At 46.1% G+C, this 17,963-nt stretch overlaps 1 protein-coding gene across 1 annotated transcript in view; it reads right to left on the minus strand.

Moving 5' to 3' along the window:
* Positions 1-17,963, minus strand: part of EPAS1 (endothelial PAS domain protein 1) — a 92,217-nt gene that overhangs the window by 10,225 nt on the left and 64,029 nt on the right. The window contains exons 5-8 of the mRNA XM_086327128.1: positions 16,578-16,696; positions 16,283-16,488; positions 7,244-7,350; positions 338-485 (exon numbers count right to left, since the gene is read on the minus strand). Of these exons, the coding sequence (XP_086183254.1) occupies positions 338-485; positions 7,244-7,350; positions 16,283-16,488; positions 16,578-16,696 (580 nt within the window). The remainder of the gene's footprint in view (positions 1-337; positions 486-7,243; positions 7,351-16,282; positions 16,489-16,577; positions 16,697-17,963) is intronic.

Below are 17,963 nucleotides of genomic sequence, written 5' to 3' on the forward strand. Positions count from 1 at the left end.
AAGTTCTACATAGCTAGGGTGTTACCTCTTCTCCCCAAAAGTATGAGCAGTTCTCTTCCCTTGATCCTCATTCAGAAAACAGGTTAGGCTTCATCTATGTTCTAGTTGTCTCCCTCACATAGGGTGGAGGCATGACAGATGACAGACGAGAGGCAAGGGGCAGGAAAAGCGCCGTCAAAGGCAAATCCCAATGTCCCATCGTCCCCAGGATGCCCACCGCCAAGGACTCTAAGATGTGGTGCCCGGGTTCTGAGGAGCCTGGTGTCCCTGGGCTGCACTGTCAGCCTCAGGAACACCCTACCCCCAGCCTTGCAGCCCCCAGCCCTCGCACGCTCACCTCAGGACGTAGTTCACACACATGATGCACTGGGGCTGCAGGTTGCGAGGGTTGTAGATCACCGTCCCCTGTGTCTCCAGCCACACGTAGCCCCCGTGCTTGGCAAGCATCCGGTACTGGCCGCTCACCACCTGACCCTTGGTGCACACTAGGGGAGGAGAAACGGGGCCTGAGATCAGGGAGGCGAGGGCAGTGTATGGGAAAAGATGTGGAAGGATGAGCTGGAAGGGCGCTGAGAGTGTCTTGCCCAACACTTCATGTTAAACATGGGGAAGGTGGTCCAGAGAGGTTAGCTGATGTCCCTAGGCTGGCTGTGAGGGAGTGGCCATGGCCAACCCTTGACAGGTCAGCTCACACCGGCTCAGCTGTGAGCAGAAACCAAGAACACACCTGCCCTTCTTTCCCCTCAAGGTCAACGAGAGGAAGCCGCTCCACGGGGCACCAGCCAAATCCATGCATGCACCCAGGGTGCAAGAGCGCCTTCTCTGCCCCACACTGCAGGTGAGGGGAACCTGCAGGCAGCGTGGAGAATGCCTGTTCTCGGCAGCCCCTGGTAGCAGACCCACCATCAACACTCTGCTTGTGAATAAAGGCAGTTTAAAACAAAACAAAATAGATATCCTGATTGTTTCAAGTCATTGGTCAGACCCGCCACCTTTAGGGCCACAGAAGGTTTGGGACCCAGAGCAAAGGCATAAACAAGCCTCCCAGGCTCCCAGTGGGGGCTGAGGCAGTACTGGGCCCCCAGCCACCTCTACACACAGCCTCTTCAAAGCCTGTGAGTCCTCTGCACTTGGCCTCCCAGCTGCCCAGCTAGGCTACCTGCATATGACTTCTTTCCTCTCCCAGAATTTTCTAAATGTTCATTTAACATTTGCTTTTCTCTATAAAAACACTGGAGAATGGACCCTGCATCCCAAGATGGTTTTCTTCCCCAGTCTAGAATGCTCTGACTGTTCCCATTAAAAAGGAATCAACAAGTCCCTTCAAATGAAAGTTTACTAATGTTAGGATTTCTGATAGTTTTCTGAATTGCCCACTTACTTTCATTCCTGGGGAATTCATTCTTTTGAATCCCAGCTCAGAAACCCCCAAATCATACAGAACTAAGATGAGACATGCCAGCAGGATTAGGAAATCTGGGTTTTGGTTTCTTCATCTGCAAAATGGGGTACTGATAATAATTAACAGTAATGAAAAGGCAGAGGAACCAGAGATGAAACTGCCAACATCCACTGGATCATGGAAAAAGCAAGAGAGTTCCAGAAAATCTGTTTCTGCTTTATTGACTATGCCAAAGCCTTTGACTATGTGGATCACAATAAACTGTGGAAAATTCTGAAAGAGATGGGCATACCAGACCACCTGACCTGCCTCTTGAGAAACCTGTATGCAGGTCAGGTAGCAAGAGTCAGAACTGGACATGGAACAACAGACTGGTTCCAAATAGGAAAACGAGTATGTCAAGGCTGTATCTTGTCACCCTGCTTATTTAATTTATATGCAGAGTACATCATGAGACACGCTGGGCTGGAGGAAGCACAAGCTGGAATCAAGATTGCCGGGAGAAATACCGATAACCTCAGATATGCAGATGACACCACCCTTATGGCAGAAAGTGAAGAGGAACTAAAGAGCCTCTTGATGAAAGTGAAAGAGGAGAGTGAAAAAGTTGGCTTAAAGCTCAACATTCAGAAAACGAAGATCATGGCATCCAGTCCCATCACTTCACAGCATATAGATGGGGAAACAGTGGAAATAGTGGCTGACTTTATTTTTCTGGGCTTCAAAATCACTGCAGATGGTGACTACAGCCATGAAATTAAAAGACGCTTACTCCTCGGAAGGGAAGTTATGACCAACCTAGATAGCATATTCAAAAGCAGAGACATTACTTTGCCAACAAAGGTCCGTCTAGTCAAGGCTATGGTTTTTCCAGTGGTCATGTATGGATGTGAGAGTTGGACTGTGAAGAAAGCTGAGTGCCAAAGAAATGATGCTTTTGAACTGTGGTGTTGGAGAAGACTCTTGAGAGTCCCTTGGACTGCAAGGAGACCCAACCAGTCCATCCTAAAGGAGAACAGTTGTGGTTGTTCATTGGAAGGACTAATGTTGAGGCTGAAACTCCATTACTTTGGCCACCTGATGCGAAGAGCTGACTCATTGGAAAAGACCCTGATGCTGGGAAAGATTGAGGGCAGGAGGAGAAGGGGACGACAGAGGATGAGATGGTTGGATGGCATCACTGATTCAATGGACATGGGTTTGGGTGGACTCCAGGAGTTGGTGATAGACAGGGAGGCCTGGCGTGTTACATGTTAGTAACTGTGGGGCAGAGGGGCTTAGAAATACTGAGTGATTTGCTGAAAGGCCCCCTCAGTGGAACTAGTACAGGACTGTAGTCCAAACTGAAGACCCCTAATCTGAGTTTTTTTTGGTTTGGTTTGTACTTTTAAAAAAAATCAACTTTGTGTGCTAAATTGCTTCAGTTGTGTTTGATTCTTTGCGACTCTATGGACCGTAGCCTGCCAGACTCCTCTGTCCATGGGGTTCTCTAGACAAGAATACTGGAGTGGGTTGCCATGCCCTCCTCCAGGGGAATCTACATGACCCAGGGACCGAACCTGAGTCTCTTATGTCTTCTGCATTCACAGGCAGGTTTTTTACCACTTGTGCCATTACCACCAATAGAAAATGCACCCATTTTAAGCATACATGTTTTGATGAATGTACAGACCCTTGTAACAGTCACTACAATCAAAGAACTTTCCTTTATCCAACCTCCCAAATTTCTTATAGCTCTTAACAGTCAATCCCCATTGCTCCACCCCAGTCCCAGGCAACCACCGATCTGTTTTCTGTTAACCAGATATTGAAATCATCTTCTCTCCATTTGCATGGAAGTGGAATCATACAAGAGCACGTGCTCTTTTGCATCTGCCTTCTTTTTACATAGCGTGTTTCCCAGAACCCTCATGTTGTTGTAGATGTTTCTGGCTTGCTCCCTTTAATTGCTGAGTAATGTTCTACTGCACAGAGATACCATTATTTATCCATTCACCTTTCAGTGGATGTTTGTTTTCAGTTTTTGGTTATGATGAATAAAGGTGCTATAAACATTTATGTACAAATCTTTGTATGGACATACAGTGTAGGTGTAGCGTAGGGGTGCGGTGGGCAGGTCTTATGGTACGGACACCTTTCCTTTATTAGATACTGCCAAGTTATTTTCCAAAGTGGTTATATCGGCCTTGTCTAATCTTTTAAATAAAATCCTGTGCTGTAGGGAAGACAGATATCTTTTTTTTTTTTTTAACATGAGGAAACTAAGGCCAGAGGGATTGTGACCTGCTTTACATCACGCAGGACAATAGTCTGGGCTATGAGACAGCCTTGTGGCCCGCAGCATGGTGCCCTCCTCCTACATTCCCCTGGGCGGCACTTCAGTGGGAAGACTGAATTGGTGGTTGCTGCTGTCCTAAATCATCAGGGACCCCTTGGCCAAAGAAATAACTCTGTCTCCCCTCATCTCCCTTGATCTGCCCCACTGAGGCTCCCCTGCTCTAGCGACATGATTCTTGCACAATTTCAAGTGCCTGGAGTGAACTTATTTATTAACTTATTAACTTGTTCTTAATGCAGACAAGATTCAGGGCTCTTATTCTCTTTGATTAAACAGTGCAGTGAGCGAAGGTTTTTAACTGCATTTCTAGCGACTGCAGGCGAGGGCCTGCTCTGTCAGTAGCACGTAATTACACCAGCTTTCTAATCATCTGCTCGTTAATGCCAGCCTGGGTGAGGGGCCTGCTACTTGGTAGATAGGCTTTTTATGGCCTTAATCTAGTTTTCCTAAGAGCACATACTGTCCTCACACAACAAAGAAAAACCAGCCCCCCTCCCCCAAACCCTTACCCTCCAAGGGTAACAAATGTATAAACTACTAATCCATTTGCAAATGATGGCTTTCGATTATCTAAATCTGGTTTGAGGCCTGAACTTCCCCAGCAATTTCAATGGTAAACCTTCACAGGCTAAGATACACATACATGCCTAAATTCGGGATGCTGGTGTGTAACCCTGGACCAGCCTCAAGCCTGGGCCCCCAACTATTCCATAGTATGAGCATGGGTCTGTGGTGCAACTTTATCTGCATAACTCAATGAGAGAGAGAGAAAGAGACAGAGAGAGAGTCGGACAAACAGAGAAACCGATTGAGATAGATGGAAAGATTGAAAGAAAGGAAAAGAACTGTCTGGCACATGGAACTCTACTCAGTTATGTGGCAGCCTGGATGGGAGGGGAGTTTGTGGGGAGAATGGATACATGTATATGTATGGCTGAGTCTCTTTGCTGTCCACCTGAAACTATCACAACATTATTAATTGGCTATACGCCAATATAAAATAAAGAGTATTAAAAAAAGACAGGGGGAAAGAGAGACAGAAATAGTTTCTTCTGTTTAGCTGGCATTAACCCCATTTCCAGGCAACCCATGCAGATTTCCTTTTGTGGGTTCAGGCTGACTGGGTAGAGGCCTCCAAACTCAGAGCTGCTTTGCTTGGCTCCATCAGGGAAAGAAGGGAACCTGTGATTTATATTTGGTCTGTGAATTATCTTTAAGTGTGCCTATTGCTTAAAAACACAAAGTCAATAAAAAGTACCATATTGCCCTTGGATTCAGCAGAAAACTAAATTAGTATGACAATATTTTACCCCAGATCTTTTTTAAGGATCAAAGATTTTCTAAGAGAAGGTAAAAAACCCCTTCATAGGCCTACTGAGAAGTCATCGTTTTTGTTCTTTTTGACAGTAGCTTCCTCCCCCTTCCCACCCCAGAAGATTCAGTCCAATGCTGTCCTGTAAGAACTCTCAGAAACATTTGCTAGTGTCCCTACTTTGATGATGCACCCTTGGCTGAGAAGGAAGGTTAGGCTTTTCCCCAGTTTTACATCTAAAGGAGGGAACCAGAAAGCCAGGCACTGGGGAATCAGTGGGAATCCCAGTCCCAGTATCAGGACGACTTAGGGAGCTGGAACTGCTATGGATCAGAAAAGCATGGGGAATCCCAGAGAGGAGGCTGGTGCCACATCCCACAGCTTCAAAGCTGGGGCAGGTTAGGGCTGGGTCACGTCCATGACACATCCACCTCCCACCCCCATCCCTGTGTCCCTGAATGTGGAATCTGGATTTTAGACTTTTTTTTTTTTGCCAGAGACCACAGTGAGAAAAATCTTTGAGATATCATTAGGGGCCCTGCTGCACTGTCAGATTGAACCCTAAAGCCATGAGGATGAAGCACAGAAACCAATTAGAGAAGATCTTACTGCTTGAGAGAAGAGTAACTGTGCTTCTGTACAGTTTATGGGCTGCTGATCTGTTAGCTGCTCTGAACCTCAGCTGTCCTAACCTTGGGATAGATGGATGGATTTAGGAACAATGGGGAAATAGCTGTATTTCCATTTTCTTCATTGCTACTTCAAGCCACTCTAATCCCTGGAGTCCAAGACCAGCAGGACCATTGGGAATCTTCTCAGACTAACCCATTTTAAGTCCTTCTGTAATCCTCTCAGCACCTCCATCTGCACTGGGGGCACTTTTTTGAAGCATTCTTTCCAGAATATAGTTTTTGCCCTTGAGTTTATCATTCACTTAGTGCCTATACAGTACCAAACACTACGCTAGATACTGAGGCTGAAGGTACCGGCCAGCTGGCTCCCAGAGAACACATAGCCCTCCTTCTCCCTCAGATATGAGATCCTTTAGGGTAGGGATCAATCCTATAAATTTCTATTTCCCCTAGTAGGCCAAGTGAGGAGGGTATGGCAACCCACTCCAGTATTCTTTCTTGGAGAATCCCCATGGACAGAGGAGCCTGGCAGGCTACAGTCCATAGCGTCACAAAGAGTTGACATGACTGAGCGACTAAGCACAGCACAGCACAGGCCAAGTACAGGTTTATAAACCCATAGTCTTGCATGTTGATGGGCTGTATGGATTCAAGAAAATTGTCTTGGATCATTTGCAAATGAGAAGACTTAATTGGGATTAAAGTCAACTGAAATGCAGTAGAACGGCTCTGTCTAATATGGTATCCATAAGCCAGTGTGGCTACTTAAAGTTGATTAAAACTATAATTTAAAAATTCAGTTCTTCAGTTGCATTACACATATTTCAAATACAGCAAAGGTCACCCATGACTCTGCAGAGGAAGAACATTTCCACTCCAAAAAGTTCTTTTGGACAACCCTGCTCTAGAATCCTTTCATAATTCAGGTTTTTTTTTTTTTGTAAGCTACAAGGCACAATTTCCACATGCCATTATTGGGTTGCCTGGACATTCTCATCCAACTGAGTTCTCTTGATTCAGCAAGCAAGCTCTTAAAACCATGGCCTATCTCAACTAATCTAGTAAGCTGGTACTGTACAAGCTCCACCTCTGTTTAGCCCAATGTTCCCCCATCCTTCAAGGTTCAACTAAAGTGCCCTGTCCTCTCTTTTCCTGAACTGTCCCAGCCCTCTTCTTCTCTGAATGGTGTACTTGCATCTAAAGCATATTACCCAAGTTGATCACGCTCTATGGGGCTGTTCCATAAGTTTTTGCAATCTGTTAACTGCAGAAATGTGCCCAGTGGAGGTGGTAAGGGGGGAATGAGATTCAGCCCACCCTCCATTCTCTAGGCTATATGCCTTGGGGTGTTGGTGTGTCCCCTTATCCTATTTGCATCAACATGCCATATAGGCTGGTGGCAATTCTGGTTTTCTAACTTTCCTGAGGACATGAGTCTTGTATGCCGCACAAGACGGTGGGCCCTGTGACGAAAGTGATTGGATTTTCTTCCTTCTCACCAGTCACATTTCACTCAAGGCCAGATTCCACAGATGTATGGGGGTACTCCTGGAACTTACAGTTCTGGTGGCTTTTGGTCATGTTCTCTGAGTCCAGTGCATGGTAGAACTCATAGGCTGAGCGGCCAAGCAGCTCTTCAGGGTGGTAACCAACCAGTTCTGTGATTCTAAATTGAAAAAAAAAAAAAAGCAAGGTGGGGAGATCATATGAATATGAACGGGGTGCAAGGACCTATATCCAGAATGTAAGTCAAATGCACACATTCAAGGAAACACATTCCAAACTTCCTGGTCATACCATTCATCCAAACAAACAAAAGTATGGTGATCAACTTGCAACTATGGGTCTACTGAAGCTCACTCTTCCTGCCTTTCCTGAATTGTGTTTGGAGAGGAAGGAAAAACACCTATCTAAGGGTTCCCTAACTCTCACCCCCAGACAAGCACACATGCATATTCTCCAGTGACCACTGGAAGGGGCTCTCATCAGCCCCCTAACTCCTAGTTTTTGTAGACAAGTAAGCAGAGATGCAGAGACAGCAGACAATTTACTTGATGTCTACACAAGTGTCTGGGCACAGAGCAAGAATAAAAATGGGAACCTCCTGATTATTCAAGCTTATTCTAGTAGAAGTCATTATAAATGAAAAGTGAAAATTACATGATCCTGAGTTAGAAAAGCCCAGAGGTGGCCTTTCCATGTGTGTTAACCACGGGGCAAGAGGAACCCGGGCAGCAGAGGCTGGTCTGTGCTCAAGTCTTCACCCCTCAGGTCCTGCCTGGTGACCTGATACCTCTTAGACATCAGGTGTGCCATTATGGGTTCTCCAATTTGTCCCTCCCCACCTCAAGGAAAGGGGGGAGGGCATAAGGTGCCGAGAGGAACAAATACGAAATCATAGCTCTAGAAACGTGCCCCTTCATTAACACTCTGATAAATAGGCAGCTCTGAAATGACAGGGCTTGGCTGGGCGCTGTACAGTGTCTGCTTTTGATGGGAAGAGGGCAGAGAAAAGGCAGACGTGGAGAATCATGAAGAATCAGGTACCCTTCTAAGAACCCTCTGCTCCGCACAGGAATCATTAAAATAAACAAAGCCCTACCCAAGAACCACCAGATAAGCTGCTTCCCCACGTCATACCTAAACATATTTCTCATAATCTTTGTTCTCTTACGTTTTTTCTAATGGGCTTGCTGTCTTGTTTACTTAGCCTATCACGAGCTAGAAGCGATGCTATCTCCTCATCATTACAAGCTCTGTTTTGGAACACATGGCTTCTGGGGCCTGGCCCGGTCACCTGTCCACGCTGGAGATGAAAGCAGAAGCTGTAACTCCTTGGTCTCCTGTCTCTACTCCTCTCCCCCTCTCCATGTGGGTTTTGTATAGGTCAGACTAAATCATCCTAGAATATTATTTCTGTTCTGTCACTCCTCTCTATAATAAGCATCTCCAGCTTACCTATCACCAGCCACATCCAGAGGAAATAAACTCTGCCTAACTTCTAAGTTCCCCCAGAGTCTTATCTCCACCTTCCAAGCAGTTTAATTCGCAGCTGATCGGCAGCATGCCGTATCTCCTGCCCTGGTATATCCCTTTTCTCCCAGTTTCCATTGCTGGCAAAGCTAGGCTTGCTGCAGAGCCTCAGGGCCTTCTTTCTCTGAGCCCTGATGATGACAGGGCCAGTTCAAGACTGCATCTTGTTCACCGAGCTGTCTCCAAGTCCCCCTTCTTAAGCCTAATCAGCGAACACAGTGTCACAAGGAATTATGTATTCTTCTTTCCACATCCTAGGCTGCCAACCCTGAATTCGGGAACCACATTCTCCCTTGGCCTCCGCGACGAGTGCTCAGTAAATGCCAGAGTAGCCGACCAACGGACTGATTTTCTTTGGGGGCCTAAGGTACAATCAGAGCCCTGTCTAACTCAGCACTGTTAAGGATCCCAAGCACTAACAATCCATTTTTCTTCCTAGAACACAATCACCTATCTTAGTGCACGACGGTGCACACACATAGCCTTCAGCGCAGCCCTCATGGTATTCAGTCCATCCTTCCTCCATTCCCTAAGGTGTGTCTGGTGTTGAAGTGGGCAGAGAAGAGGCAAATTCTCTGCCTAAGTGAGACCTGGGGGTGAAAGGCTTTGTCAAACAATGGGCAACAGACCAGAGCTGAGATGCTTAGGTCTCAGCTGATTTAGGCCAGCAGAGATTTCTCTGGTGAGATTTCAGCAGTTCACTTGCACCAGCCAACTGGTTTCAGATGGGGAGGACCTGTCCCCTCACTTGGCCCTGAGCAGAGAGATCTTTGATTTCATCACCAACAGACATGTTCCTCAGCGGCTCAACCCTGGGACTGCCAACGGCACGTTAGCCGGAGTGGAGATTCAGGGAGAACGAGGAGATGGTTGAACAGAGCTGGTGCTTCCTTTCTTCCACCCAAGTAGCTTTTCCGATGGGTTCCATGTCTTTTAGGCATAGCCTGGGAGTCAGAATCGCACCAGTAGGCTGTGCTGACAGTGGGTTGGCTGTTTACAGGCTCACCAGTTTGCCACAGAAACTACTTCCGTGCGTGCACTAGTTGTAGATTTCCTAGAGACCCTCAAAAATGAGGCTGTTCTGGGAAAGTCTGATTCTCCTCCGTAAAGAGACTACACTTTCTTTCAAGATTAGAATCTTTAAAACGCTCAAAGTAAATGTTTATTATAATCAACCCCAAATAAAATATTTTCTGATCTAATTAGTATACTATCCATTCAGAGGACACAATGGCATGTTTTGGAAGTGGACAAACAAGGGCTCAGCTTCAGGATTGCCAGCTCTCTTCCCAGTAGCAGCCTTCATTTATCTTGTCAACTAAAATAAATATTTAACGTCTCCTTCTTCATGCCTTTAAACAGACGACTATAAAAACTGGGAAATACACATACCCCAAACACAATTGAAGAACATTCGAGTGGTTGAACTTCACAAAACCAGGAAACCCCAACTCAAAGCTAATGGTCGTTGCCCTCCTTCGGCAGGCACGCCGACGCCAGCGGGGAGGCTAACGAACCCGGTTTGTTTATAGGGTCGGCCTCCGCGGCACACAAGGGCCTTCCCTGCTCATTTCCCTCTGTCCCAGGGAAGTCTCCAGAGCTGGGCTGTGATAACATTTCATCTGCTCTCTTCACCAGAGGCAGGGGAACTATTTTTTTTTTTTTCTCTCTCTAATTAAAGGTCCCTGACTCTCTGGAGGGGGGGAGAAAGTCATTTTGGGGTCACCCCATAAATTTCAAAAGTCAATTCAGTATGGCTGTTCTGTTTGTAGAGAAGAGGGACATGTAAAGGGGCTTAATTCACCAGACTTCATAAGTAAAAAAGCACAGAGGTTCCTTTTTAATAATAAAGTAGAAATAGAACCGGATTGAGGATGAGGCCAGGAGAGGGACACAGACATTGACAGGCAGCCACAGGAGAGGCAGGAGGAAGAGAGAAAAAAAGAAACTAGAAAATGGAGAGGGAAAGAAAGACAGTTAAAACCTGAAGTTAGTGTCGCCCCAAGTTAATATGTGGGTCAGAAGGCTGGGCTCTCTGGATTTCAGAGTCGGGTTTGCCTCACAGCATAAAATGACAGTTACTGGTCATTCATTGCTCTCTACCCTTCACGCTGCGAGGCCCTTTCCACGTGGACCAGCCGCGGCTGAGTGCTAGGAAGACATGGACTCTCCCACGGCAGCAGGGTCAGGGCCGTGTGGCCTTGTAGGCAGAAGAAAGTCAGTGCGGGCCTGAGCCGGCTCGGCCGCCCACGAGTAACGGGGCAGCGAGCTCCCTGCTTCGCTCCCTGCTTCACACGCTGCGCCTGGAGTCAAACAAGGTCTGGCTGCAGTTGTTACTCATTCCGTACACGGGCACAGAATTTGCTCAGTAAATTAATCATGTAAACAAGATGGTTAGAAGAGTATTTAAACTATTTGAGAGGATGAAAGTTTTAAGTACTTCATAACCACCTATTTGTTTTTGAAAGAATGCCTTTGCTAATAAAACCATCCTTCTATTCAGGCCTGCTTTCTTTCCTTCCCTCCTCTGGCCACGGCCTCTCCAAAGTAACACTGGGCTCACCTCATTTTGGTTTCTGTATGTGCTTTTTTTTTTTTTAGCTTTGAAACTGCATTTCCTTAATAATAACCAGACTATTCACCACCACAGATTTCAATGGCGTTTGTTTTAATGTATTTCAATCCAGATCTTCTTTGCTTTAAACAACACTTTTGCCTTGTGTTTCCCTCCAATAGGACATGGTTAAGTGAATATCCAGCTGGCTCTGCAGTTAATAGATAATTAATTTGCATCCTGTCAGTGTTATGTGTTACTGGTGGGGTGAATATATACATAGTGTGCATAGGGGGGTAGCCTGGTTCAACCCTGGACCGACTCTAAGTGCCACCAAATGCCGAAACTGCCTTACATTACCTTGAAACCCACAAGCAGGAAGGGGAAAGTTGCCTTGGATTGTAGCAAGAGAGAGGCAAATCATGCAGATGAATAACTTTTGAATTGTGAGGTCTATCACACTTGAAATCAATTCCAAAGAGCTGCTTCTTCCAAGGAATATTTTGAACAGATTAGACAGGATGATATACAAGCATTTCTCATAAACACGCTCAGTCTTTCTTAGGACTGATTTCAGAACATTGTTTGGAAGAGACGCAGATGCACAAGAACATTTCAAGTGTCTTCTAAACTCCGGGACTTAAAAAACACATTATATATACTCTGCTACATAAGATCGGTAGAGAAAGGCTAGTATGAAACTAAAAATATGTAACATATTAAGCTAAAAGATCATTTTGCATTTAAAGATGCTACATATCACTTTGCATTTAAAGATGCTACCTATCCTCTAAAAAAAAAGAAGTAAAATAATTTGTTAAATGTATTTCAGTATGCAATTAAAGTATATAATCTTTTACTATTAATTTGCCCAAAGTCAGTCTATTTTCTTCTTGGGCATTAATACTATCACTTTTCAGGTGTTTTTATGTGTGTTTTGCATCTCATGGTTCTCCATAATTTTACTGACAGTCTCCTAAAGATTCTCAACTATCCCTCACTTTTATCATTACCATTCCCAGCTTCATCGTAGAAAAAGAGTTAATCATAAATCTGACCCACAGAATTTGAAATGTAGGCATCTGCATTCACTAAACTGTAACTTCTGATATTATTACATCCTATGTTGCCCTGATTCAGTGACAAAAACGGGTTGCCTTCAGATTCTTTATTTTTAAAAATTACATGACCCTCTTTGTTAATCTGAAAATTTTACTGTTATGATAACTCCCCCCCACTCATACTTCTCTTATGCACATAATTTTCTTTTATAATTTATTTCTAAGATACAAAAAGACTCATAAAACACACAAAGTCACAGCGGGATTTTGTGTATTACAGATTTGCCCTGCTCTCCCTGATGACTTGGCTTCTTTCTCAGTTATTTTCTTTTTCCACTAGATGGCGCCTCCATGTGAATTTAAGAACGACCCCATCTTGAAGTTAAATTACTTGGGAACAACTTTTGTCTTCCTTTTGGGTGAATGGTTCATTAAGTTGCTCATGTCTCCAACTCCAGACCCTTGGAGATCAAGAATCATCTCTTTCCTTCTTTGATAGAATCAGTCTATGGCACTGAGTTAGATACATGGTAGATGTTCAATAAATAACACTTCATTAATTGGCTGCTCATTTTAGGAAACTATATGAATTGTGAATGGAGACAAATTCATTACACTGATAATCAGGATATTCTTCTTTAAACTTTCTGCTCAGTTTTACTGCCTCCATTGAGAGCAATTGATTGTATATACAAATAAATGTGACTGACATAAACTGTTATAGAATTCTCTTCTAACAATATTTGCTGTTTCAGATAATACAGGACTTGAGTATGGTCTTGACTCTCTATTAAGAGGAGCAGGATGAATGCATTTTGAACCATCTGCATTCCTTTATTCAATTTTAGATCTTTCAGGACAAGTTGCTTCTGGTTCAACTGATTTTGGAAACCTGAGAGTTAAGTAAGATTACTCTTTTTTCTATTTTACTTCTCACCTCCCTGCTTCCTGTCTTCTCCCTTCTCTTTTTCTCCATGATCCTCTTTTTTTCATTTGTTTGATTATGTCTGTGGTCTCAATACAACTAAGAAAAAGTACCAAACAACCTCAGAAGTGATTCTGTGGGTTCTAATTGCCTTACATTTTCACCAGATTCTTTCTAACTTTCCCAATGGAAAAAGAATCCCTTTGTGGGAAATCACAGCCCCTCATGTGTGCCAGATGTCATTAAACCTAGTGAATTCCCTGATTAAAATGAATTGGTCCCCCTACTATGATACGTTATGTGCTGGATTTTGAAGCACTGATCTTGGAAGAGTAGTGTGTGTGTGTGTGTGTGTCTGTGTCTGTGTCTGTGTGTGTGTGCGCACGTGTGTGCATACCTGTGAGATAGCAAACATGAATGTGTGTATACCTTTCCCCATCCCAATACAAAAAGTAAAAACAAGATAAGCTACCCAAACGAAAAAATCCTAGTCCTCATCAAAGCAATTGAGAAGTAACACATAGGTGTTAAGGACTTAAAACAGTCACTTTATAAACTGTCTAAGCCATGTCTGTGCCCTTGTGAACTAATCTCCTAATCCGTTAAACACAACTTCTGTGTGGCACAGCCTTCTGTGTCTTTAAACGGCTCTGCATCCATCTCTCCAGCACCATTGAATTCAGAGTTTGGGCCATGTAATTAGGTTTTTGAAAGACAAGATTTTGCTGAAAGTGCACTATATCCAGCAAACCTTACAAGTAATATCCCCCTCCACACTCTGAGTCACAAAGCCCTAAATCACAGGTTCCTTCAAGTCAGGATCAACTCTGCCTACCAGACCTGAAGCAAACTAAGAAGTCAGTGCAGGGTCCCTCTCCTTTCTGGGAGGAGGGTCTTCCACACTCTTAGCCCCCCAATTCCTCATGTTATTTCCCCTTCTTCCTTTCATCCAAAGGATTAGATGCTTTCAGGAAATGATCTGAAAATTCATTCAAAACATGGTAAAGAGTGAGGAATAACTTCAAATTACTCTTTCCAGAGGAATTTTCCCTTCACTTTAACAAGGAGCAAAGTCTTAACACTTAAAAATTTCTTCTTTCCTGTTATCTAGGGATGAGAAGTTATTTTCTAGGACAGTAGGGTTTTCCCAGTGCTTCTGGGGTCACATTAGGGCTGTGCACATTACAAAACTGTATCTTCTGCCCAGAATGGTCCTTTGAATACAAAGACTGCATCTGATAAGTAACCTCACACAGCATGGATTTCTTGGTTGCCTGCCTTTGCAATAGTCTTTCTCTCTAATTATCCTCATATCACAATAATGACAACATGAATAACCATAATAACTGCTGGCTGTGACAAAGTGCCAGGACATAGTCTTCATATGGGATATTTTCTCCCTATGAGGTTAGAGCACTTCTTTCTACATCTCGAACCACCCATTACATGCAACAGCCTTGAATCCAGCACTATGGTGGTCAGAAGGGGACAGGAATGACTCAAGGGCATTTTCACCAGAGTTCTTAAATCTGCCCTGGAGTCCAGTTCTAAGGAGTGGTAGCAGCAAACACCAGGTGAGTCCAGAATCAGGGGAGACAGACTCAGCAGAGCTTGGAAAGCAGAGCCCCATCTATGAAGAAACCTGCACCCCTGGGACACCCAGCAGAGGAGAGAAAGGTGGGTGGGCCTGGGCGTTGCTGAACAGGAGCTCCCTCCCGGGTTCTGTGGCTTCCTGCTGGTAGGCTCTCCTTCCAGGCCCCCAGCCTCTACATATCTCCAGAAGTGGTTTCGGCCCCTTGAGTTTAACAGGGAGACAAGCTTCAGGGGAGGACAAGGACAGGGAGCAAGATGCCAGCAGGAACAAAAAGCCTCTCATCAGTTAGGGGGTTTGTGCTTTTCAAAGCACTTCCATGGCCATCACTCATCTTACAGTGATTCTGCGATACAGGTGGGGTAAGTGTGGATTTTAGAGAAGGGGAAGCCGCGATCTCAGGGTTTCTGGAGAAAGCTAGAAGGTGAGAGTGGAATGGCTGGAGCAGCAAAGAGTTTCCCCAAGAACTATGACTCTGGACAAACGTGGTGACTATGGACACTGCTGAAAGCTGGAGTCAGGTGGGGAGATTCCCAAGGGCACATCCCATCATGCACTAGATGGCGGGCAGCAGTGGCATCTCCTTGAGCCGGGCCTGCCTGGCCCAGCCCAGCCCCTGGCCTGTCCCTCCCTCCCTGATGGCAGCCATTGCCCATGGCATCCTTGCTTCTTCCACCTCCTGATCCACCCATGCTTCCAATGTCTGGGCACAGAGGGGAGGGCAGAGGCCAGGCAGTGGGGAGGAGTCAAAGCTGTTCTTCCTGCCCCTCCCATGACAACTCAAACCTTTTCCCTTCCTGTTTCGATCCTCACCTCGAGGTAAAACTAGAATGACATGGATTATATATATGGCCTTGGGTACTCTTTCAACTACTTTAATAAAGAAATAATTTAGGGTGGGGATCACAGCTAACACTGAACACTTCCTATTGGACTGGAACTTAGGCCATCTCACTGCATTAAGGTTCTTAACCACTACACTCTCCGGTAAGACAATTTTCCAACTGGGCCTGGCTTCAGGGATTGGAGTCTGGCTTAGTTCCCATCATCAAAAAGCCTTCCAACCGGGGATGGACATTGGCTGGAATGGAGGTGGCATAGGAGGAGCAGAGGAGGCTGAGGAAAGAGCTCACTAATGGAACACACAGGAGTCACGTGCCTGCAGGGCAGCTTCCAGGCTCCCAGCGGGCCTCGGCCCTGGGTGTGCTGATGGAGACCTCTAGACTCTCTTTTCCCGGCGAGCGGAGTGGAGAGAGGCTTGGAGATCTAGAACAGCTCTGGGGTGACAACGGGGTCCAGTATGACCCTTGGCAGCACTGGTGGGATGAAACTGTGACCTGCCCCCAACAATACAACGTGTCTGCCGCAGACCTGCCCCTGACCACAGGCACAACCACACGCGCATGCGCACACACACTCCCCGCCAGGCCCCACCTGTCGTCGCAGTAGGTGAACTTCATGTCCATACTGTGGCGGCTCAGGAAGGTCTTGCTGTCCAGTGGGATGTCCATGTGGGATGGGTGCTGGATCGGCTCACACATGATGATGAGGCAGGACAGCAGCGGCTCCTTGCAGCCGCAGAGACTGCTGTGAGGGGGGCAGTTGTTGTAGACCTTCACCTGGCCCGTGCAGTGCAAGACCTGGAGACCAGCCGCGGAGGGTCAGACATGGGGCCGGGGGAGGGGTGGGGGGGCACCCCGGGACTCCAGACCCAGGCCTGACGCCCTACCTTCCAGGTGGCTGACTTGAGGTTGACCGTGCGGCCTCTGTTGGTGACCGTGCACTTCATCCTCATGAAGAAGTCCCGCTCTGTGGACATGTCTTTGCTTTTCTTCCCAAAACCAGAGCCTGGATGGAGAAGGGTAGTGGAGCCAGCTGAAGTTAGTTCTGTTTGTAGTCAGAAGCGGGGAAGTTTTTCAGGGCTGTGTGTGTGTGTGTGTCCGTGTGTGTGGTCTGTGTGTGTGTCTGTGTGTGATCCGAGGAACTGCCCTGAGTGCTCTGTGCTGTCTGGCTGTGGATCAAGGCTCCCTCATCTCCAGCCTGTCTCCCCTGCAGGGTGAGCTCCTGAAGGGTCGGGGCTATTCCACTGTTTTATTTCCCGCTGCACCTCACACTGCAGAGTGGTCAGGTGATGAGTGACCATCGGCCATGATCTCAGCAAACCTCTCCCCTGGGTGGGCCCCATAGAAGGAATTCCAAAAGGACCATCCAAGCAAGATCACAATCGCTCCAAGGGGATTAGCCTCTCAGGTGGGAAATTTCCCTTAGATGCTCCTGTCTTTCCCCCATTCCTGTCCCTCTAGTGCCCTACTGTTAACCCACAGTGGCTGTGTTCAGGATCCCACACCATGCGCTCCCTTCCCAAAGTGACACAGGTCAAGGCTCATGAAACACCGCTGGTCCAAGTCTCCCGTAGTGAGCAAGTTCACCTTGAGGATTAACTCAGTATGGATCATATCCCTTCTCGGCCAGAATTAAATAAATCACCAAGACAAACAAGATTGCTTCCTTCCTTATGGTCTCCAAATAACCTGCCCACTCAGAACTTCTCCCACTGGAAAAAAAAAAAAGTGATGAATGCAGTAAACCCCAGGGGTGTCCCCCTGTCCATGTCTAAATTCTGCCATTCGGGACCTTCCAAGGTACACTCCTGCCCTGCTACGCAGCATCTCAGAACAACCCAGAGCCTTGTTTCTAATAGTCACACCCTCTCTCTGGGCATAGCCTCAGGACTGAAACCCCCAGGGGTCAGTGACTTGAGTGACACAGCCCCAAATCACTGTGTCAAATGAATTGTGGCACTTTTTAATCTGTCATAAACATCAAAAGAGAGCCCACTAAGTAACAGGCCAGATAGTGAATTTTTTTCTTTTTCTTATGAGAGGGTATTCCTCCCCATCACAATCACAGAATCATCTCTCCCATACTCAATGATGTCTTGCACAATTCTAGCTTCCATAGGTGGCGTTTGCACGTCATGAGACGTTCTTGTATCTTGGGGTCCAGACGCACCACCAGGACCAGCTCAGGTGCTGTGCAGCAGTGGGCGAGAGGGACCCATCTGTGGCTGTGGCATGGGTTATGGTTGTGGCCTCCTAACGTGTTAACATCGGGA

This window comes from Bos grunniens, chromosome 11, assembly GCF_055505025.1.
Source record: "Bos grunniens cultivar Pamir isolate PY7600 chromosome 11, Bosgru_T2T1.0, whole genome shotgun sequence".
NCBI classification, from domain to species: domain Eukaryota; kingdom Metazoa; phylum Chordata; class Mammalia; order Artiodactyla; family Bovidae; genus Bos; species Bos grunniens.